The sequence below is a fragment of the Chlorocebus sabaeus genome, chromosome 20 (assembly GCF_047675955.1).
Source record: "Chlorocebus sabaeus isolate Y175 chromosome 20, mChlSab1.0.hap1, whole genome shotgun sequence".
NCBI classification, from domain to species: domain Eukaryota; kingdom Metazoa; phylum Chordata; class Mammalia; order Primates; family Cercopithecidae; genus Chlorocebus; species Chlorocebus sabaeus.
Window position 1 is genome coordinate 52973847 of NC_132923.1, and position 25607 is coordinate 52999453.

The 25607-nt window shown below is 35.5% G+C and overlaps 1 protein-coding gene across 3 annotated transcripts in view; it reads left to right on the forward strand.

The window, feature by feature from the left end:
* Positions 1 to 25607, forward strand: part of TTLL7 (tubulin tyrosine ligase like 7) — a 141023-nt gene that overhangs the window by 106345 nt on the left and 9071 nt on the right. For all 3 annotated transcript variants that reach the window (XM_038002244.2, XM_038002245.2, XM_038002240.2), the window contains exons 19-20: positions 11912 to 12072; positions 18966 to 19139. In XM_038002244.2, the coding sequence (XP_037858172.1) occupies positions 11912 to 12072; positions 18966 to 19139 (335 nt within the window). The remainder of the gene's footprint in view (positions 1 to 11911; positions 12073 to 18965; positions 19140 to 25607) is intronic.

Sequence of the window (25607 nt, forward strand, 5' to 3'; positions counted from 1 at the left end):
TGTGTATGGTGAACAAAAATTTAGGAGTCTCTAAGATATTTAAGGTGTCAGCTAGATGAAACTACCTTGAGTTTCAAGGACCAAGGCCTGGGCCACTTCTACATGTAGAAATCAGAGAGATGGGGAGAATCTACCAAAGAGGACTAAGAAGGAACAGCCAGTAAGATGTGAAGAAACCATGAGAACTGGGTGTCCTTGAAGTCAAGTAAAGAAATTATTTTAAGGACAGAGTAATCAATTGTGTCATGTGTTGCTGACAGAGGTTGTAAGCTGAGCATTGAGAACTGACCGTAATTTTTGGCAATGTGGATGTTAGTGATGACCCTAATCATAAATTTAGCGGGGTGGTGGGGAGTAAAACTTGGAATATGTACAAGAAGAAGAAAAGTGGAGAGCAAAACACCACAGCTACTACAGGCACTTTTTCAAGGAATTTTGCTATAGAGGGGAATGGAAAATATGGTGGTGGTAGATGGAGAGGAATGTGGGCCAACAAGGATTTTTTTTTTTTTTTTTTTAAGATGAAGGTATTTTTAGTTTGTATGATGATGAGAACGATTTAGAAGAGAAGAATGGCACAGGAAAGAGAGGTGATAAAAAGTTCTTGAGTAAGTAAGCTGTGAGAGGGGGAGGATTTTCCTAATCAAGAGCATTTGTTCTAACAGGAGGGAAGGCAGGTGCATGGGAATGTGGTGGGAAGATGGGAAAGTTTTCTTCTGGTGGGGAGGGCTTCTGGAGATTTGGGGAGAGAGTATAAGGTACATAATAGCTGTCTTGGAGAGTGGAAGAGTGGAGTGGCCAGCACGGTGAAGGGCCCATCAACTGCACTGTAATATTGTTTTCTGGGAGATAGGCTATTTTAGTAGCAGAGTGAAGTTGTTGAATTCCTTCAATAATACAAACTATCATTTGCCCTTTCTCAGAATTATCATGAATAAGCTGAAACTTGATGCTGATTACATGATGACTCTTAAATTATATACTTTTATCTGAGTAAGCTGAACTCACTATTGCACATTATCTCATTCAACAAATACTTGCTTAGTGTCCTGCCATGTGCCACGTAGAGTACACTTTTGAGGAGGGTATAGTAAAGCTGGTGACAGAAGCAGATTGCAAAACACATGGGAAGCCCTGAATATGTTTTCAGGTTGCTGACTTTGGTTTCCATTAGTGGAGACACAGACTTTTTATTCGAATTGGAACCCTGAATTTCCTTAAGTCTGTAACATTTTTGTAATCTAGAAGAGAGAGAAGTGTGGGTAAGTTGCTAATTTAAAAAAATAGTACGATATTAATAATACAGGATAAATGTGGCATTTCAAACCAATAGAGAAAAGATGGTTTTTCCACTCAGTGGTACAGAAGCAACTATCTATTTGTAAGAAAATTAAGTTGGAGCCTTAATTCTCACCATATAAAAACAAACTTCATATAATTGCAGTTTTCTATGTAAAAAAGAAAATATTAAAGATTTGGAAGAAAATACAGAAGGATAAGTTTATAATTTTAGAGTGGGAAAACATCTTAAGAAAATACCTAAAACCTAGAAGGCTTAAATTAAAAGATCAACAGATTTGATTACATAAAATCTTATGAAAGGTAAAAAATATCTTAAAAGGCAGAAGTTGTGAGGGCAGTTGGGTGGGGGATAGAGGAGGAGTTTGAGGAGGACAGATAAGTGTAGCACATAAAATGGAAAGTAACACTAGTGAACCAATACCTTCTGCAAATCAATCAGCAAAAGAAACTTGCCTATAAGTATTGACACATAAAATGGCAAAGCATATAAAAAGACCATGAAAAGACAACGTATGGATTTCACATAGCCATTTAACACGTAAATAGATCCTTGACCTTACTAATGAAGAAGAAAAAGCAAGTAAAAAACATCATATGGGCAAAAATTAATAAGACACATAATATCCGGTGATGGAAATAGTATGAGTAAAAGGGCCTTTTCTATACTATTAGAGAGAAAGAGAGTACATTGGTACAAGTCTTTAGAAAAATAATTTGTAATATCTATTAGAATGACATGTTCATAATCTTTATAAGTCAGCAAAACCACTTCCAGCATTCCATCCTACAGAATAATTGCCTGAACGTATAAAAGATTTTTTTGTACATGAGCATTCATCACAGTGATAAGGCATCTCCAGGGAAAGGGCTTGTGAAGTAACGGTGTTGTGCGTTTGTTTTGTGTTGAGGTAGGAATAAGGGAAAGAGGCAGAGAGTGTCTCTCCCTGACCCCAGGACCTTGCTTCAGCTGTCCTTGCTAAGTAGAATCCCTTCTTTACAATCTCACACACCACATATTTTGAAGATCCAGCTCCATCGCCTTCACAAAGCATCTGGAGTCCCCTGCAACCAGGTATCTTTCCCTACTTCAATCTTCATGGCACTTTGTATTCAGTTAACTTATGATCTCCCTTGAGAAATTTATGGATAATTTTTCCATACCTCTAAAAAGCCAGAGGACGGGTCTCATTTTGTAGTTACCTTCAGGGGGCTTTCTGTCAATTTTTGTTAAGTTGATTCCATTCTAGACTTTTAATTCTAGACTCAATAGCAAGGTAGCTGCTTCTTTCCGTGGCCATCTTTCCTTACTAGTTAGTGATATGTTTATTTGAACAGGAATAAGAAGACAGTGCTATTCTGTTTTATACATGTGATGTGAGAAGGCCTGATAAACATTGATGGGATGATTAAATGATATATGTGAATAATAATAATTGTGAATTGGAAGAAACAATTTCAATAGGGTTGTTATGCTCAATTGACTTTCTACATTTAGAGGAAAACTAAATGCTTGTTTATAAATTTACTACTGAGTACATATACCAGTGTATCTACTTCTTTGATACTGATTTACTCTAAGAATATAGGAGTGAACTATTTTTATGTAATCTTTTCTTCCAGTTCTCAGAGGTACAACCACCTTTAAGTATTAATCATACACTGATATGTGGAGGGAGTGGAAGCACTAATGTGAGGGGAGGAGCTTTATTACCATTTTTATACCCTGCTAGTCTTTTTTTTTTTTTTTTTTTTTGAGCTTCTTTGCGGCTTCTTCCTTTGGTATAAATCAAAGGTATTGGGTTTCCCTTGTGCTTGCAGAAAGTAACGATGTATTCTGTCTTCAGTAAAAGCTTGTTAAAGTCCCACAGTTTGCACTACCCAAACGTTTACTGTCATTCTTCTACATAGATAATTTAATAGACAATTATATTTTTGGCAGAAAAATTCATATCTTGAATTTTGGCTCTTAAAAGAACAGAAAGGGCTGATGTTAACTAGAGCAAGTTTATCTTGCAAAGATGCCCACTTTTACAGAGCCCTGAAAGTCGCTGAGGAATGCTACTCCCAGGCTGTGAAAACAAGTGGAAGCCTAGGATTTAAACAGGTGCAACTTGTTTGTAGCAATTTTTCTTGCTATTCTCATGATTACTGGGGCTCCTTTTCTTCCTTCAACAATTTTATTCTTTAAGAGGCTTTCCCAAAACAGGCTCAAATTTCTCAGATATGTAGTGAAAGGTGAGGCACGTCTGGGAAAATAAGCAGAGGACAACTTTTAGCAGCTTTCATTCTGTGATGACATTCTTCCCCTTATTCAGGTAATTTAAGACCCCTTACCCATGAGTAACTATTTTAATATAAGGAGCTTTATATTAAAACTTTAGTATAACGTTTTGTAAAACTTTCCATTTTTATAAAGTTAACCCTGCCAAAATTTATAGGTTCTTTTATTTATATTCACAAAAAGAAGCCTAACAAATATACACATCATGAATACAAATCATCAAGCCAGCCAGCAGTGCAAACCAGCCAGCAATAGAGGTATTGGGTATTGAACTCTCATGTAAACAGATTCTCATTGGGATTTTTTTTTTAAAGTTTTGTCTACTTAATAAGTAGCATTAGAATTAATTACGGGAAATACTTAAAATTTACCCCAGACAGGAATAAGAATAAAATATAGAGGTAATTTTGGAAATAATCATTGGAACAAATTTAAATGTGTTTAGCTGATTTATTTATATACATATATTTAATATATAATTTTTTTCTCTACCTCTTCCCTACCCGAAGTTTATTTCAGATAAAATCAGAGGTAAAGTGACCAGACAGCAACTGACTGAAATATTTTTTTTTGCCTGACAATATAAGAGCTAATATAATAATGAGTCAAAGTGCATTGAAAAAATACTTTATATGGTGAAATTAGAGAGGCAAAAGCATGTAATAGAAAGAGTTACTAGATGTCTTTTCATTACATGAAATTGTAGTGGACATCTCATGAGGCAGTATGGACTTGAGTTCAGTATTGCCTATGGCCTTTAACTTGGACAGGTGACTTCTCAGAACTTCTCTGAGGTTTACAACGTTAAGTATTGAAGGGTCCTTGTGATAAAGCGAGACATCATAAGGGAATGTACTCTAGACTTAGAAGGGGTAAAATGCAGGCTGAAATGTTTTCTTTTCTACTAAGGTTCCCCATGTCAGACTGTTTCTCTGATGTATTTTATTTTACTAAGAATTCTTCATATGGGGTATTCTTTTGTATAGGATATATAGAAATGGTGTATAAAAATTGTCTGTTGGCCTATAACATGTTGATCATTTATTTGGCTATCAGAAACTTGTGCTATTGTCTTATAAAGCTAGAAACTGCATCTAAGAAACTAAAAGAAACCTGGAAATGTAGGTCAGCTGTGGAATGCAGAATTAGACATTATAAAAATGTATCTGTTTAGAAAGCTAATGACTTAACTAATTTACATTGGATGCATGTTAATCAGGTCCATCCTTCTTTTGGCTGTAATGTCAGTCAATAATCATTGAAAAGCTTTACCAGCTTAATCTTCTGGGAGGTAGACACTAAGATGGAATTAACAGTGAAAGGTTTTATTTTTTTTTTTTTAATGGAAAACACCCAAGGAAGGTAATGGGGAGAGAGAGCTCAAGTAGGCAGGAAGAGCCTTAGGACTACAATGCAGGTCTGACTCCAGTAAATGCAAGGGAGGAGGACTGGGTAGGAAGAACCTCAGACGTTAATGGATCTCTGAGAAAGTCATGGTCAGGCTGGTGGGGAGCCCAGAACAAAGACTGGCGTTGGAGGGATCAGAGTGAGCAGAAATAGCTCTTCACTCGTATCCCAGCCATGCTTAATCCTTGCCTGGGAACTATCTTGGGAGAGTGTAAGCATGGTTTGAATATTGCAGTGGATACCCAGTGGGGAAGCCATCAGCTAACTGCGTTCTTTGAAACATGTTAATTTAAGTGGCACATCTCCATGGCTGCCACAAAGGCTGTGCGTGATACATTTTAATTTAACAAACATTTATTGGTTGCCAATTTTATACAAATAATATGCTAGACACTGTTAGGGATTTTGAGAGTTGTTTACTCATTCATTTATTTGCTCACTTAATCATGCATTCAACAGATATTTATTGAGGGACTGCCATGCCCCAGGCACTATTCAAGGTATGGTGGCACAAGACTCTTCTTTAAGTATCTTAATTCTTGAAATATGTATCTCACTTTTCCTGTTCCAGGATTGAGGCATTCGTGGTTGTTTATTAGCCTGTTGTAAAGCCTCAAGATTAAAATGACATACACACAGAGTCTTCCACATGCTTTCCTTTTTTCTGTTCTTGGAAATAAAAAAAAATTGTTTGCCTTCATATTTTCCTTAATGGATGTAAAATGTAAAGATCAAGGGTATGGGAATTAAATCCTGAAAAGAACCCTCACCAGGTGAAAATAGAAGTAGTTAATCTTATTTAATGTCATGTTGTGGTAACTCCATACTTGCATAATTTAGCTTTCTGCCAAGAATGCAGTTGCTTTATATAGTTTGTGAGGAATATATCTGAAGTATGAAAATATAGCCATGTTGGTGGGCTGCGAAGAATGCCAGATTTACTGAAAACCTTACTATCTGATGTGATACCTAGACATAAACTAAGACTGGAGGATGAAGAGAAATAACTAATGATAGTAAGGTTTGCATTTATTTTAGGGTGCTAAGAGATCCTTGTTCATCAAGTATTACTTCTCTAAATAGCAATTTATTTTTAATACCTACCGTGGCTGCTTCTGCATGCATTTTGATGATACTATTTTCCATCTCTGTTTTATTCAGGCTGACATAGATGCTGTTCAGAGCTGTTCATTTTGCATCAGCAAAGATGCCTTTACCCTATAGCCATCGCTGCTGCATGCATCATTAGTACAGCATGTAGTGATTTTAATCTTATTTCTAAACTGCCTTCACCTCATGCCATTATTTTAATTTAGGACCAACTGTTCAGCCATATGGAGCAGTTTGTCATTCAACATCTGTATGCTCTTGCAAAATATGAATTTGTCTGTGTACTTTATGCCTTCAAATGTGCTCTATTTCATATGGAAAAGACAAATCTTTTCATTTTATTAATGTTGTCATTGACTGAATCTCCCATTTATTTTTTCCCTTGGAGAGCTTAATGTTGGATTGGGATGCTTTTAAAAGTCATAATGTAAGGAAATGGATACCTATATTCTATAAGTTAGCCTCACTTAAGCCCACAGATAAACACAAGGGCATCTTGCTGATCATTTATTTTTGTGTTTCACAAATTATTCATCTTCCACCCAATTTCTTCAATCCCCAAAGCACCAGAAATCCAAAAAAGCATCACAAGTAGAACTGGCACTAATTTAGCTCATTCCAGTCTGATTTCTTGCCTATCTGATCTTTGCTTTCTTAAAATTATAAGTGAGTGTTTTGCTAAAAGTACAGTCATTGCCTCCTCATCTGTATAGCCTTCTAAACAAACTATTCCATACTCCATAGCCATAAAGGAGGGGGTGCCTAGGCAACGTTGTTTGTACACAGTGATCCCACCCTCCTTCAAAATACCATTGGACTAGAGATGAATCTGAATCTAAGAAGAGATAATGGGGTTCTCTTCTAGGCTTTTGCTGCTGGCATCTGGAAAAACTAAATTGTGAGGCAGTGCTGGATGTGGTTAAGAGGGTAGGTCTGGATACAATGAGTTGGGTAATGTTGGGCAAGTTGCTTATCTGCTTTGTGCCTAAGTTTTCTCATCCATAAAATGGGGATCCAAAATGTTTTCACAACCAAAAAAATTTTCATAACCACTAAGCAGCAAAACCTAACCCACTTGAATTCATTTGGTGACAATGACCTGACAAGAAGTTATGTGTTTATTTTGTCTATCTCTTAGTTTGAATATTTACATTTTTTTCCTGCAGAAATAATAATATGTATGATTATGGAATCTAGGCTTGAGATTTTTGGAAAGGGACTGTGGACCAATAGTATCTACCTCATGTTTTTGTTTTGAGGATTAAATGAGTTAATATATGTTAAAGTGCTTGGAACAGTGCTTGGCACATGGTAAGTTCTCTCAATGATTTTTACCTTGTCCACATAGGTGTTACTTTCTTGCAAGGAATGACTCACTAAGACAGGAACCTACTAAATGATAGACCTTGTCTTAAGCCTTGGGGATCTGGTAACTTTATTACCAAGATGGGCACAATTTCCTCCCTTTATATGTATAACACTCTCCATTAATTAAACAGGAAATTAAAATAAAATAGGATGATTGCTAATAAAGGAAGAACTGGGCATTAAGATATCAAACAATAGTTCAGTGACAGGTAAAGTTTCCCTTATAAGTGGCATTTGAAGTGAAACATAGAAGTTTATCAGATGAAGAGATAGGAGAAGACTGTTTCAGGCAAAGGAAAGAGCTTATGTGAAGACTCAGAGGAGAGTTGAAGGATTTGGGTTCCTGTTCCCTCAGTTTGTGTTGTTCAGTGTCCTAGGGGTGAGTCTCCCAGGACCAAAGCTTGCCTTCTTGGAGAGGCTCCTTGAAAACTGAAAGCAAAGAGAAGCAAAGAGGAATGTATATTCCCAGTAGTTTGCTCTGGATAGGAAGGAGAATGTGCCTAGTTTGCCCAGACCATGCCAGTCTCACAATCTGGAAAATTGCTTCTTAGATTGGGGTGCCTGATGGAGTACCATGATGCCTGCAGATTTTTCCACCTCCATATTGAAGAAAACATTAGGAATGGAGCAGAAGCATTCCCCATCCCTAACTCCCTGGTTCCATTCTGAAGTTGCTGCTTTTAGTCATGTATGGGCTAGAATATGGGACTGTCATGCTATTAAAATTCCCTCTAAATTAAGAAGAAAATATATGCAGAGTAGTGGTCAAAATAATCTAAGTAATGTACCTAGCACAGTGTTTGGCATAGAGCAGGCAGATGATACATGTTAGTTGCCCTTGAAGTGTATTTAAAAAGAAATGAATGGATACTCCATGATCTCAAATCCTTTATCATTTTAAAGTTGAATAATCATTTTATAATATAATGTGAATACTGATGAACTTAAGGTAATGTTAAAATTGTCAGTATCAATAACACTTTTCAATTTCAGTTATTTTATATAACTCATATTTATCCTTGAGACTAATATATGGGTTATCTTGGCTACTTTCTTATTCTTTCCTTTCTGCATTATGACTTTTGGCCTATTATTACTTACTAATATATTGACAGAAAGTAGAAAGGAAAATTGAGAAGAAAGATGATTTAAATTTCTCATTTACAGCTAGTGTTGATTCTTATATCACATAGTCATGAGCGTACTGCTTTCTACACTAAAAAATATAAAGAGTTAAACTAAAAGCTGAAATTAAAATTGTAAAAACTAAAAGGCAGGAATTAATGCCTTGATACTCACATTTCAGTATTATTGTGAAAGGTTTTAAGATATTCCTCTTTATAATGAAGCATTTGTTACCTGTAATAATGAGCCTTTCCATGAGTTTTTCACACACAACTTTATTACAGATTGCATTTTCCCTCCTCATCCTCTGCCCCTTCCCCTAGGACACACCCTGACCTACAGTAGGATTTGTATTACTGCCCCCATCACAGTGCAGGAAGCTGGAACAGGAAGGGAAGGAATGCTGCTGCTCACGCATTTCCCTGTGAGAAGCTGTAGTTCCTAGTCTTCTATAAATACCACCTTGAAAACTTTTTACTAAGTTTATTTTTAAACAAATGTTTATTCTGAATTTGCCTTGATCAGAAATAACTAACATCATTTCTTTAAATATTGCTGTTTTAAAGAGAAACAAATCATTCTTTCATCTGCTTCCAATTCTTCATGTTTGTGTCTGTTGAGAGAAATGTCTTTATTTAGTCTTTATGTTTGAAAGTCTTTTTCCCTTTTCATTTTTCACTTTCATTTTTATAGGCAGTTGCCGTAATTATAGCTAGATAAAAAGTGAAAAATCCACTTTGATGAATGGAGATCAGAATATTAGTATTTGATATTTTATTTTTCTTTGTTTTGTTTTGTTTTTTTTTACAAAAGATTTTATTGGAAATACCTACATTGCATAAGTATCAAGTATATGTGAATTAGACAAAAGAGTTTTTTGGGGTTTACAAATTTTTTAGGACCTCTAGGATTTCAGTGGTCCAGATTAATCATAGTCCTTATTTCACGATACTCTTTCATGATTGGTTTGTGCATGGCCTGCTTTTATTTAGTGTTATTTAGTGTTTTGAAGTTTACTATACCACCTGTGAAACCAACACCCAAATCAAAAGCTAGATTCTTGGAAATAACGTATATAACCAAATGATTCCCTTCCATCCCCCTGGCTCCCCATTTCCCGGGTAGCTATATTCTTGAACTCAGTGTTCACTCTCTTCCCTTCCCTCCCCTCCCCTCCCCTCCCCTCCCCTCCTCTTCTCTTCTTTCTCTCTTGCTCTCTCTGGCTTTCTTTCTTTCATATATATATATACCTTATACCATATATATATGGTATATATACCATATATATATAATGTTTATGTGTATTCACCATGTGTTTTTAAAACTTAATTGTTTTTACTTCTATTACAAGGGTATCATGGCCAGGGGTGATGGCGCATACCTTTAATCCCAGCACTTTGGGCAACCTTGGTGGGCAGATCACTTGAGCTCAGGAGTTCAAGACCAACCTGGGCAATGTGGTGAAACCCTTTCTCTACAAAATTACAAAAATTAGCCAGGCATGGTGGTGTGTGCCTGTTGTCCCACCTTCTCAGGAGGCTGAGATGGGAGGATAGTTTGATCCCAAGAGGTTGAGGCTACAGTGAGCTGATATTGTGCTCCTGAAATCCAACCTGGGTGACAGAGCAAGACCTTGCCTCAAAAAAAGGGGGTGATATCATGCTATGTGTATAGTCTCTAGTACATTTTTTTTTTTTTTTTTTTTTTTTTTTTTTTTTTGAGACGGAGTCTCTCGCTCTGTCGCCCAGGCTGGAGTGCAGTGGCCGGATCTCGGCTCACTGCAAGCTCCGCCTCCCGGGTTCTCGCCATTCTCCTGCCTCAGCCTCCCGAGTAGCTGGGACTACAGGTGCCCACCACCTCGCCCGGCTAGTTTTTTGTATTTTTTTTAGTAGAGACGGGGTTTCACCGTGTTAGCCAGGATGGTCTCGATCTCCTGACCTCGTGATCCACCCGTCTCGGCCTCCCAAAGTGCTGGGATTACAGGCTTGAGCCACCGCGCCCGGCCTCTAGTACATTTTTTACCTTACCATTTATAATGAAGATGTTCTGCCTTGTGTGTCATATTTCATTCATTTTGACTACTGTATTAATACTGTGTAATAGTCCAGAGGGGGTGAGTATCCACTGTTCATTTATTCACTCTCTTATTGTTGAAGAGTTTGATTGTTTCTAGGTGTTTACAATTGTTAACAGCTGCTATGAACGTTCTTGTACATGCCACCTCCTATTTTTACCTATGAGAGATTATTTCAGAAGTAAAACTGCTGAGCCATAGGGATATTAATTTTCAACTTTAGGAGATAATGCCAGACTGTTTTCCAATTTGTGCACCGATCTGTACTCACACTAGCAATGTCTAAGAGACCCGGTAGATTCCATATCCTCTCTAGCACTTGATATCATCAGACTTTTAATTTTTGTCAACTACGTGGATATCTTATTATAACTTTAATTTTTGTTCTTTATGTTTATTGGGCATATTTATTTCCTCTTTTCTGAAATGCCTGTTTGTAATGTTTTGTCCTTTTTTTTCTATTAAAAATTTTGGTAAACATTCTTTATAAATATTCTCGATACTAATCTTTTTTTGGATATATATGTTTTGAATATATTTTTGCAGTTTGTAAGTTTGTCTTTTATTTTCTTTAAGGTGTATTTAATGACCAGAAGTTCTTAATTTTTATATAATCAAAATTTATTAATCTTTTATGGTCCATATCTTTTTGTGACTTAAGTAGTATTTTTCTAGCCCATGGTTCAATAAATACTCTCCTATACTTTCCACTGAGATATAGAATAGTTTATTTTTATTAACATGTAAGACCTTAGCCCCTCTAGAGTTGATTCTTTTTAATGAGGGATTCAGCTTTATCTTTTCTTCATCTAATCCATAAAGATTATAATTTCAAAATCTCTATCCACTGATCTGTGTTACTGCCTCTGTCATATACCGAAGTTTCATAAATGCATGGGCCTATTTCTAGACTTTTTGTTCTATGCTATTGTTCAGTGTGTGTGTGTGTGTGTGTGTGTGTGTGTTCCTCTTTGAATTTTATTTTTATTTATTTTACTTTTCATCATGGCTTACTGCATCCTTGACCACTTGAGCTCAAGCAGTCTTCCCATCTTAGCCCCCCCAGGTAGCTGGGACTGCAGATGTGGGTCATAATGCCAGACTAATTTTTAAAAAGCTTTGTAGAGATAGGTTCTCACTATATTGCCCAGGCTGGTCTGGAACTCCTGGGCTCAAGCTACATCTTTGAATTTTAGACACAGATATACATTCCTACATCATAAGTACTTTGGTTTTTCCACTAGGTTTTGGACATAGTGAAAACAAGCATTCGTACAGTTCTTCCACGCATCTGGAAGGTGCCTGATGTCGAAGAAGTAAATTTATATCGGATTTTCAACCGGGTTTTTAATCGCTTACTCTGGAGTCATGGCCAAGGGCTGTGGAACTGTTTCTGTGATTCAGGGTAAGTTCTCGGTCATCTTTTATTATCATTTTTAATATTTTACTATTTAGTTATAGAGGTAGCCTAATAAAATGCTTGAATGATCTTTTAAAATATGGATTTCTTTTACTGCATGTAATGTTTAGTACTCAACTATAATTTATATCAATTAAGGTGATTTAGATAAGATGATGAATATGAACACACCACCACCTAATTAATTTGAATTCAGTGGAGAGAAGGTAGTCCTAATTAAAGAAAATACAAAGCAATATCCTTGAAGTTCTTCTGCAGTCACCTTCTAAAATTATGGCTAGACTTCTCCTCCTTCCCAGAATCCCAGTGCTGCTAAAGCTGCTGTGACTCATTGTCATTTTAGCCTCAAGATATCTAAAACCAAACATTCCATGTCCTTTTATTCCGAAATGGCTTCCTTTCTTGGCTTCCCTTAATCCTGTTGTTATTCTCTCAGTCATACAAGTTGGATATCACAGGGGCACCTGCATCTTCCTTTTCCCTCACTGTCTTTATTTAATCATTTGCTAAATCCTATTGTTTTTCTGTCACATTCCCACATGGCTAAACTAGCTTGTTTCCATTCATTCTTTCAACAATCATCAAGTACTTACTTTTGTGCTAATATTTTTGGAGATACAGTGTTGAATCTGACACAGATAATAACTAACCATACTACTTATTGTGTGACATGCATTGTTCTAATCACTTTACATGTGTTAAGTGATTTAATCCTCATAACATCAATTTGAGTCAGGTTTTATATTATCTCTGTTTTATAGATAAGGAAACTGAGGCACAGATAGGTGCTAAGGACCTAGTGGAACTGGGATTTGAACTCATTTAGCCTTGACCCCAGAGTTCATGCTCTTAACCTATAAACTCTGATGTCTCTAGCAGATAAAGTATGATACATACAAAGCGAATCATTTGATATTGTTTGTCTGCGTCCCCACCCAAATCTCAGCTTGAAGTGTAGTTCCCATAATCCCCACGTGTCATGCGAGGGACCTGGTGGGAGGTAATTGAATCATGGGGTGGTTACCCCCATGCTGTTGTTCTCTTGATAGTGAGTGAATTCTCGTGGATCTGATGATTTTATAAGGGGCTTTTCCCTCTTTTACTTGGCACTTCTCCTTGTTGCCACCATGTGAAGAAGGACATGTTTGCTTCCCCTTCTGCCATGATTGTAAGTTTCTTGAGGCTTCCCCAGCCTTGCTGAACTATGAGTCAATTAAACCTCTTTCCTTTGTAAATTACTGAGTCTTGGGTATGTCTTTTTTAGCAGTATGAGAATGGACTAAATCATCATTATAAAAGATACAGATAAAGTATGACAGGATTTTAGACAAAATGAGCCTGTTTTTGGTAAGACAGCTAAGTGAAATGAATAGATTTCTAGGCATTTTTGTTTCCAGTTTTTTGTTTCTCATATCCATCTTACTGTCAGAATCGTATCCTAAAATCTGTAGTGATTTTCCTCCTTTATAATTTAAGTTTAAACTTCTTATCTACAGATACAAGGCTATCTAATATGCTGTTTTCTCTTATTTCCCCAGTCTTCCTTCTCATTACTCTCCTACTTGAATTCTGCACCAGAAAAAACAAATTCATTTTTTTCAGATTTCTTAAAAATTTGTCTTTTTCTTCCTCTGAACTGTTGATGTCATTTAATATCTGATTGGATGGCTTTCTATAACCCCAACCTTCTGGTACCTTCTGTATTATTTGAATCGAATGTAAAGCCCCATACTATACCTGCCTCTTCTGTAAAACCTTAACAGACTGTTCTATTCTGAAATGATCTCAGAATATTCTCCATTTAAATATTCTAGTCATGTGATACAGAATCATTCATATCATTTGGAGACTCAGTCTTTCTACCATTTTTTTTCTTAGCTACCATTCACCAACAGGGAGAATTAATAAGGCACTCTGGGTGTGATGAAATCTGAGAATAATTCGGGCTATTATTTCTACAGAGACTTAAGTGAAACATTTGAACTCCACAGCCCCTTAGTTGATGGCTCTCTGTAAAAGTTCTCCCAATCTGAACTTAAAATAGAAATGTTTTTTTCTGTTGGTTGAGCCATTGGCTTGATGCCATATATGAATCCCAGCTACTCTCTACCATGGAGAGCAATGAGAAAATCTGTTAGTGAAATCAGTGCTGTGGCTCTGAGTCCATAGATAATCTCCAACACCAGACTCTAAAGATACCCATGAAATGGTGCTTCTTTGCTTCTAGGGCTCCTCTTTCCTGAACTATTTTGCTAACATACTTTAACTTGATTCAGAATCCTTTTCTCCTATCCTTGGCACAGTACTGCCTTCCAGTTTCTCTGGTGGTGTCTATTAGTAGTAGTAACCATAGGGATAGTAAGTAGTATTTATTGAAGGCTTACTAAATATCTGACATTGTTTTACATATTAAATATTTGTATAATCTCCACAAAAAGTATTTTGAGTAAACTATTACTGTCATTTACAGATGAGGAATTGAAGTATAAACATAGTAACTGTGTGAACCTGTATTTAAATCCAGGTAGTCTGAGTCAAAAGCCCAAGCTCTTAACTCTATGCTTCATTGACATTCCCCAGAGCAGATTTGCCAATGGTTGCCAAGCTTGTTTTACTGCAAGTCCATAGCATTAGCCAAAGCCCTAGCCTACTATGCCTGTGCAGGTGAGGCAGGAGTAGTTTTGAGACCAATTTGACTCCACTCTCATCTACTTCTTTCAATTTAGTAGTTTAAAGAGGTGAGTTTAATATCGGATTTTATTTTGCATTAATGAATTTTTTAGGCTTCCTCAATTTAGTGAAGTCACATAGTACTGTGTGTGTTTGATTCTCAGTTTGGACCCAGAGTAGTTCTTCTTTATCCTTTGAATCATGCCTTCTCAGTGTATACTCCTTTAACCTTTGGTCTGAAGGCCTAACAGTCATGGTGAAAATCTACTCTTCTCAGTTTTTAAGGAATGATTTTAATATAAAGTTCAACTTTCTTTCGCAGTTAGGTGTAAAATCTTAGAAAAATATAATCCAAGTCTTTGATTATATCCAAGAATCCAAGGCCTTGATTGTTGCCTTTGCCTGTCAACATCCCCAACAATAAAACAAAGTAAGTAAACCATCCCCGTCTACCTCCAGAAACACCAGAGTAATGTAGATCTTTGTGGTAGGTTTCCCTAGAGTTGTCCAAGGGGTTTTACTGATGTATCAAACAGAAAACACCCTTCTTCCTCTCTTCCTCTACCAGGCTGCTGATGCCCCTGCCCAGTAACCCTTTGATCACATGCAGCCTCCTGGGAGTGTTATGATGCCCACATTTGGAATATGTTTACTTTAGGGAAATAGCTCTTGGAATTTCCATAAATAAAATTATCTACCATATTTTACTGGGATAGAGGAAGTCTGAGAGCTGGGGAATGGTGGCTATGGGAAGTGGCATTTCAGATGAGAGTTGAAGGAAGAGTAGGAGTCTGTGGGGGTAAAGCCAAGAGAGGAGCCAGGGCAATATGGGAGAAGGAATGCATGGTTTGGGAAAGCCCCATCTCCACTCAAAATCCTAATATGTAAACCCCAAAGAAGAGAATCTGGCTTGGATTCCCTAGCCAGAAGTATTTTCCTGTGGGGGTTTGTCATGTAAAAGCCTTTCTTTTAGAATCTTAGGGCAAGAAGAAACTTTAGGGAATATTCTAAGGCAGTAGTCTATTTCTAGGCTGGATTATGCCTACTCGAAAAGTTATGCATAATATATAGACTACTTTAAAAGATGTGAATCTCCCTGTTCTTATATCATGTTCAACTGGATGTGTTGTTGTTATGCTTTTTAGGTTATTAATCTTTCTGTTGGTGATTACTATATTGGTATGTATAAACTTCAGCAGCCTGGAAGAGGAAAAGAGAGGGACAAGGGTGTTTTCTGTTTGATGCATCAGTAAAACCCCTGGGCCAATTCTAGGGACACCCACCACAACTTTTCCTTTCTCCTTTTTGCCACTTAACTTTGGGCTACTCAGTCAACACTTGTACCAGTGGAGAAAGGAATGAATCAGTTTCACTCTTTAGATAACTGCTTTATGAAATGTTTTGATGAGAAAGTGGGTGGAAATTATTGGATTACTGAATGATGTGAGGATTTCTAAGTCTCTGTATTGCATGAATAACTTTCCTTTGTTGCCAGAAATATTCAGTATTCTATATCTTACTGTTATATTACTAAAAAAGTCATTTAAAGTGATTTCCTTTTATATTGCTGTGAGGATTAGGGAGAGCCAGAAAGAACTTTTTAATCATTTAATTTTTCTTTTTGAATTCATGGATTTTGATGACCCTGTTTCCTTGGAATTTAGATTCAAAAAGCAGGTAGAAGAGACCTGGTGTTCTTTGATAAAAGCACTGGTATTTTAACTATTTTTACCTCCTTTCACCTTTTAAAAAAACTTTGCGTTGCTAGTGTTGAAAGCTGAAATACTGTAGTAGTATAGAGGCATTTCACATCTACTCAGCTATGCCAGGTGGCAGGTGTGAATAGGGGATACAGTTCTGTACTCAGGTTTCCTTTGTGTAGAGGGGGCACCACTGCCCTAGGGCCAAATGAAGCAGGTTGCTTTCATTTTCTTGAGTATTTTGGTATGCTGACACCTAAATATGGATTAATACATAGAGTAGAATGTAGTCTTGGCTAGTAGTGGTGAATATATACACTGGAAATCAATATGTATAGGACCTTGATTCATATATTTATTTTAAATATTTAAGGGAGAATGAGAGAATGAGAAGCCAAAGCTGGTCATATTATAATTTACATATTATTCAGAAGTTACATCAGATGAGAGTGTTACAGAAGAAGCCCTTTCAGCTTTCTTCCATTTAATTTGTTCTTTCCCTACCTCTAAAGAAAAATTACCATAATATGAGTGACCTGATAGTTGATCTGATCAAATAGCTCCACAGTATCAATAAATAAATATATCCAAGTTGAGAGTAGAGGGTGGTGATGGAGGTAGACTTTTATAGACATACCCAAAATCCCAGCAGAAAGAAAAGTGCTAGGCAGACATTCAAAACATAGGATTTTTTTGTATGTATTCACATTTATATGAAATTTTATAGGGTCTGCTAAATCAAAGTATGCTAATTATAAACATATTCCCTAATTAATTTATTTTTCCAGCATTTTTAAATCAAATTAGGTAAGTAGATTTTATATCTCTATCTACATATATTAATCTTGATAAACACATATGTGTCATATCTAGTTTTTCTTCCATCTAGCAATAATTTAAATTTTGTTTTTACAGTTAATTTAACCATCAAATTACTATTTCTTAAATAAAAATAACTTTCATTCCTTTGCCAATTAAAAAACCCCAGTATTTTAAAAGCCTATTATATTTGGTCCTGAACATTTCAGAACACTGAAGAAAATTTGTTTCTTTCAATTAATTCATTTCAGTATTACTCCCTTTTAGAAAACCTGTCATTCATTGATGACATGCTATCTATTTGGGGCCACATTTCTCTGAAAAAATAAACAGTAGCTTTTCTAGTAAAAAATACATTTCTGTTTCTAAGGCATTTTTTAAAAAATTCCAGATATATCAAATATCCACAGAAGCTTGAAAGTGGAGTCTTTGTGTTTCCCATTGGGAACTTTACTTCCAGGAAAATATTGTCCTGATTACTTTTTCCTTTCTGAAAGTCTGTGCTTTTCTCTCTGAGGGTTATGTGAATTGGTTTATGTAAAATGAGATATGAATCATTACTAAGTCTCAAACCAAAATTTCCCCTGGAGGCTTGAAGAGTTTCAAAGAATAAGTCTGAGGAATAAATTTTTCTCTCTCTCTCTCTCCCTCTCTCTCTCTCTCTCTCTCTCTGTCTCTCTCTGTCTCTCTCTGTCTGTCTCTCTCTCCGTAGTGGTGGAGTAGTGAGGTATTTCCTGATATAAACCATGATACCATGATGGTAAACTTCGGAATTGTTAACACACACACACACACAGACACACACACCCACCCCACACAAAACTGAAGTTTACCAAGGAAGTACGTACCATTACTTGCTTTGGAATAAGCTGAGTTCAGTGAAGGAGAAGGCATGCTGCTTCTGGGATGGCAGTAGGGCAGTACTTGTTAAGATAGCATTACTTCTAGCACACAGAATCTGTGTTCTAGGAATATCATGGATATAGTTATGTCTAAAAGTGTTTTGAAAGGGATGGTCACAATCAAGTATTAACCTAAATTCTCCTAGTGAAGAGAGGTTAACAATTGTTTTAGCAACTTTTTAATCATTTCAAGGGATCATTCTTAAGGTAAATACAGATTCCGAGAAAGCCTAAATTTCAAGAATACTTAAGTTTTGAGAAATTAGCTCAGTATTTTACAAAAACCTTAATATAGAGTAACTCCATTTTTTAAGAAGTGTTGGAAAACTATCCTATTAGCCATCCAGAGCTGGCAGCTTTAAAAGCTTTAAGGACAAGTAGTGCTGGGCATGGTGGCACATGCCTGTAGTCCCAGCTACTTCAAGGCTAAAATGAGGAGGATCACTGGAGGCCAGGAGTTCAAGGCTGTAGTGCATCATGATTGTGCCTGTGAATAACCACTGTACTCGTCTGGGCAACATAGTGAGACACACTCTCACACACAAACACACACCCACACGTACAAACATACACATGCAAATAGTATATGTATTTGATGTTGTGTTTCTTTAATACAAAGATAAATTTCCTAATTTGTTTTTATTATATATCTTTAAACCATTCATAGTTATTGCAAATGTATGAGGCCATTTCTATTGCCCTTATTGGCTTGTTGCTAGGGAAGTGATATAGATGGTTGTCATTTTTAACAGCCAACATGAGATCATGTCTGTTTCCATGCCAACAGATCCTCTTGGGAGAGTATATTCAATAAAAGCCCAGAGGTGGTGACTCCTTTGCAGCTCCAGTGTTGCCAGCGCCTGGTGGAGCTTTGTAAACAGTGCCTGCTAGTGGTTTACAAATATGCAGCTGACAAAAGAGGATCGCTTTCAGGCATTGGTCCTGACTGGGGTAATTCCAGGTACTTGTTCACATTCCTAACCCTTGAGAGTTTTATATAAAGTAATGCTAAATCAGAGTTTGAAATTAACAGTGTTTTTTTCTTTATGTGACTAGAGAAAAAGCTAAAGACTGAAGTTCATACATGCTATTATCTGCAAAATATTTTTAATTAGTACAGTATTTACCTTTAAGGGACTGAACAAGGACAGCAATCACGAACCTAAAGGTGATAAAACATACTTGGAAATGAAGTTATTTGACTTATATACCTTCACTTTCAAAAGTCCAGAGCAAGAGCATCCAAAAATGTGGTAATATATTTAACTTTTGTTCTCTAATAGAGAGATTTCAACATTTATCCTTGAGCCTACTACAGTTGGGAAGATACCTTTGGTTTCATTTTTATTGTTCAATTTGCCTCTGCTATTCCCTTCATTACCAAATATGTAGCAGGTAAAGTTTTGTCAAGTTCTATTTGAAAAATGAGTTTCATAAACATTCAGTTAAAATAGTTGTCCAAAAAGCATGAAAAGCAGTATTGTTTTTAAGCTGTAAAAACAGAGTAAAGAAAGTACCTTTTAGCATTTCTCAAGACAACTGTAGTTCTCACTAGAAATAAAGATGAATATATAACTTTAGTTTTAGTATTTGTAAGTTGTAGTACTATGCAGGATAGAAGAAGTTAAGCCATGACTTTGAAAAACTAAGTGATATTCAAAAAGTCAGTGAATAGTTGAATAAACAATGAGGAAAATGGAACCCCTATAGCTTGGATTTTCTTTTCTTGAAAACACCTAGAAATTGATCTATTTAAAAAATCTCAGGGAATATAATAAAACTAACTTTATTACAAATGTTTCCTGTATCAGCAGAGTGGCTCAGAATATTTTTAATAGAAAGTATTAAGAGAAATATTTTACATTTTTGTTTGTCTTGGATTCTGTCATTGTAGTGTTGCAGGACATTTAACCTCTTTTAACTCTTCTATAAATAGAAGCTAGTTGATCACAATAATAGCAGTGGTAAAGGTAACCATTAATATTTAAAAAATTTAAATATCAAAGTTATATTCTACAGTTTTAGTGGTTTGACTGAAGCAAGCTATTGAAATAAAACTTTTAATACTTTCATTAATACTTTTATATGATTTAAAAGAATGATAACCATTTTTTGGACATCATACCATATAAATGAAGAGCCTTCTTGTTAAGGGGTGATACTCTGGGAGCATGGTCAGGAAAATCTTAAATTTCAGTCTAAGAAGGAATTCATTGAGACTCTTTAATGTAATTCCCACAATCCTAGATTTCATAAACTAATTTCTGTTGATGGACCTTGTAGCTTTTGTGGGTACACAAAGTAGGATGAGTCTTCTTGGTTACATTGGAGGAAAAAGGTATGCTTTATAGGTGCTTCAGACTTTTTTATTTTCTTCTCCTGCTGGTGGTCAAAAGAGATTATTTCCGACCATGGAATCTTAACTTCTGGACTTCTGATAAATGGTCAGAATGACCCACTATTGTGATTATAATCACTTTGAGATGTCAGTAAATACATTTTCGTTCCTGTCCAAGCTCAGAACCATATGATAGAAAAATACCAGAGTCAGACATACGGTCATCATCTGTTGCTTTGTTACTCTATAGCACTATTGCTAATAAAAGTTACATTAGGGCACATGGTGTAGATGTGAGCCAAGTGAGTTTTCTAATACTGAATTTTGGAATTCAACTTATCCACCCAGTCAAAGGCAGAGCAGAATCAACACAAACCTTCCACTGTCACTAGCCCATAAAGTCTAGTTCTTTTAGCATTGGCAGGAGAGCAAGGAAAGATGCATCCTTTCTGCAGAAAGGCAGAGCCAGAAAGACAAAGAGGCTGAGCCAAGCATTCCTGTTTCCTTCTTTTAAATCCACAAATCAGATAATTTGGTTCTGGTAAGAGACCAGGAAGTTCACAGTAGTGGAAATTCTTCTACATTGGAACACAAGGAGTGAAGAGAAGTAAACATTTCTCCCTAATGTCTAACTATTAAAACCGAAGTCAGTGTCACATTAATTTAACAACATGTAAAAAGTGGCCATATTTATTTTCCTCATAGGTAAGAAACGGACTCTTCAGCATTTTACTTAAATGTAGAAGTCATTTAATATCTATTAATAGATTGACACATTTTATTTATGAAGTATACTTGGTAATATAAACATGAATTTATGTTTATAATGTTTATAAATAAATGTAAATGTACCTAATATAAATAACTTATGAAGTATACCTAAATAATTTATGAGGATATTCATCTTTGGTTAATTTATTTATAAAATTAAAACAGATAGGAAATAGAGCTAACAGCAGACAGGTTTATGGACCAGGTTTATCTTTACCAAAGATCTACAGGATATTTCTTAAGAGGATTTAAAGAGTATGTGGCATCTATTACATGGAAGAGAGTGGCCTTCAACTTTGCAATCTCAGAAAAAAATAATAATGTGCATAGCAAAGGAAGAGACATTTCTGGGTTTCTACCTTTCATGTACTGAGCTTTCATATAAGCTTATTTCACAAAGGGTTCCATAGCTAAAAAAAAATTTTTAAAAACCACCAAGTTAGCACTTCTGCTTTTGGTAATACAGCATTAAATATTTGGATAAATCCTGCCTCTGATGATAACTAGAAATGCTGTACAAAATATCACATTTGCTTGAAAGTACTTGCTGACGCAGTACCTGTTGGTGAGTATTTGTTAGTGCTGAGCAGTGCTTTTGACAGTCGTGTGGGCCAAAATATGACTTATTAGGCCCAATGGCTTATTAGGCCCAAAATATGACTTATTAGGCCCACACGACTGTCAAAAGCACTGCTCAGCACTAACAAATACTCACTAACAGGTACTGCGTCAGCAAGTACTTTCAAGCAAATGTGATATTTTGTACAGCATTTCTAGTTATCATCAGAGGCAGGATTTATCCAAATATTTAATGCTGTATTACCAATAGGAGTTCAGAGCCTGCCAAAGGTGGTGGCTGTTGTCAACACTCTAGATTCCTAGGAGTAACAATGCATGAGAAGGTTTGCAAAGCAAACATTGACAGAAACAAAAAGGAAATAAATTTACAACCATAGAGGAAGATTTAATAATCATTTCTCAGAAAAAAACTCAGTAAAGATATAAAAATTTTAACAATAAAATTAACAGACTTAACTGTCATATATAGAAGTAAATGTATTAACTTCAGAATTCAGTACACCAGGCACAATGGGAAATTTTGCCAAATCAACCGTATAGTGGAATTAAAAAGAAAAAAATTTTTTTTTTTCCACAGAATTTCAGATGATTGAAATTATACAGAGGACTTTTTCCGACCAAATGCCTTTAAGCTGGAAAACAATAGAAAAATATAAACAGCAAATCTGTGCTTTGGAAAGTCAAAAAATACACTTTTTTTTTTTTTTTTTTTGAGACAGAGTCTTACTCTGTCTCCCAGGCTGCAGTGCAGTGGTGCGATCTTGGCTTACTACAAGCTCCACCTCCCAGGTTCACGCCATTCTCCTGCCTCAGCCTCCCGAGTAGCTGGGACTGCAGGTGCCCATCACCATGCCCGGCTAATTTTTTTGTATTTTTAGTAGAGACGGGGTTTCACCGTGTTAGCCAGGATGGTCTCGATCTCCTGACCTCATGATCCACCCATCTCCGCCTCCCAAAGTGCTGGGATTACAGGCTTGAGCCACCGCACCCGGCCGAAAAAATAGACGTTTAAATAACCCACGAATCAAATAAGAGATTATAATGGACATAAAAAAATATTTTGAACTGAGCGATAACAAAAATATTAGAAATAAAACTTGTAGAATATGGCTAAATCAGTAATATAGGGATATTTATAGATTTAAATGGATATATTAGGAAAAAGAAAAGGCATTAGGTTTGAAAGAAAGAACTAAACTCAGTAAATGGATATGATTGTATTCATACAAATGTAAATAAATCTATGATAAATTATAAAGTGAATTTAACAATTTCGATGAAATCATATAAATCAAAGTCAATATAAGAAAATCAATTGCACTTTTCTTTATCAACAACAAATATCTGAGATATAAAATTTTAAATATTTTTTCAAAAGCATGAAAGAATATCTAATACTTAGGAATAAATCTAGCAAGAAATGTGTGTGACCTTTATGCAGGAAAATGTGAAAAATGGAAAAGTATGTCTTAGTCATCATTGCATTCAATATTATTGATATGTCAGTTTTTCTCGAATAATTTCATACATCTGTAAATTCAATGTAATTCTACTATAAATCTCAACAAATTTTTATTTTTTATTTTTGGTGGGGAGAAGAATTTGACCAAAGTTTGTTCTGTCACTATACAGAAAAGCAAAGGACCAAGAATAAGTAAGACAATGTTGAAATAGAGCAATATAACATCATGGGATTTAGTAACTACAGTGTTTCAAGACTTACAATAAAGCTAAAGTAATTTAAGATAGTATAATATTGGCAAAAGGATAGACAAATAGACCATTGGAACCATTCAGAAAAACCATATACCAACCCAGGCCTTCCTGGAGACTTGATTTATGACAAAAGTGGTGTACACCTGATTTATGACAGAGGAAGAGGGAGTTTGTTTAAACAATGGTTCTAGGACAATTGTATTTCCAAATAATAAAAAAGAAACTTAACTTTACCTACACCATAAACGAAAACCATTTCCAGATGAAATTAGTTTGTAGATGTGAAAGGTAAAACTGCATAAAGATTTCAGAAGATAATACAGGGGAATATTTTCATGACCTTGAGGTATGCAAAGATTAATAGAACCAAAAAATTTCATAATAAGTGAAAAGATTATATTAAAATTAAAAACATATGTTCATCAGAAGGCCCCATTAAGAGGTGGAAAAGCAAGCCACAGGATGGAAGTAAGTGTTTGCAACTAATATAATCTATAAAAAATTCTTACACGATTATATAGAAACTCCTACAAATTTATAAGAAAAAAGCAGACCACACAATAGAAAAATGGGGAAGATAACTGAAAAACAAGGACCAATAAACATTTGAAAAAGTGTTTAAGCTAATTAATAATCAGGGCAATGCCAAATCTCAAAATCACGGCATATCCATCACAAGTGTTGATGAGAACATATAGTAATAGGAACTCTCTTACCCTGCTTGTAAAGTGAAAGTTGGTACCTTTTACAAGCAGTTTCTCATTACATCTAAAGCCTACCCTTTTTACAGCTACTCTCCCTGTAAATTCTCATCAGAGATGTGTGCACCTGTGCACAAGACCCTTACGAGAATGATTATAGTAGCATTTACTCATAATAGCTAAAAATTGGAAACAACCCAAATGTCCATGAAAGAATGGGCACATTTTTTTCTAATACTCATACGATGGAATATTATACAACATTGAAAATGAACAAACTGCACCTACACATATAGGGTTAGTTTCAAACATAAAATTAAGCGAAATAAACCAGATACAAAGGAATATATATTGTGTCCATTTATTGAAAAATCAAAAACAGGCAAAATTATATGATAGTGTTTAAGGAATGTATAATTGGGAAGTAATTACCATAAAGGTCAGAATAGTGGTTAAGTTTATGAGGAGTGAGGGTACTATAATACAGGGCTCTGGGATGCTAGGAATGTTCAGTTACTTAACATGGGTGGTAATGACACAAGTAATCACTTTATAATACTCATTAAACTGAACATTTATGTTTTATGTACTTTTTTAAATACCTTATATTTTATAATTTAAAAGTTTAAAAAAAGACGAGTTAAATATATGGTATTATTTATGCCCTTAGGTTAAGATAGTTGGATATCTCTATCTAAGAACAGAGATATTCTTGTTTTTGAGGCCAGTGTTCATAATATATAAATTATAAATAATATTTCATTCATGTACACTATTTCATTGGCTCCGTACTCTGGGAGCCATATATGGCAGAAACTATTGGAATTTTGTACAGCTGAGAAAAGTGAGGTTTATCTAAATCCATATTGGATTTAAATGTGGCAAAAGTAGAATTTGAAACTGGGGCTTTTCCCCAAAAAAACTTGAAGTTAAAACCACAGGACAATGCACATCCACTAGAATTGCTATTATCAAAAAAGTACCAAGTAATAAGTGTTGGCAAGGATGTGGATGTGGAGAACTTGGATTTCTCATGCATTGCTGGCAAAAATGTAAAACTGTGTGGCAGTTGTAGAAAGCAGTTTGAGAGTTTCTAAAAAAAATAAATATAGAATTACCATATGACCCAGCAATTCTACTCTGAGGTATTTACTCAAAAGAATGAAAAACAAAGAAATAGATACTTGTATACTAATGTTCACAGAAGCATTATTTATAAGACAATAGCCAAGAGATGAAAACAACCCGTGCCCATCAACAGTTGAAGAGATAAAATATGATATACACATGTAATAGAATATTATTCAGCCACAGTATGGACTGA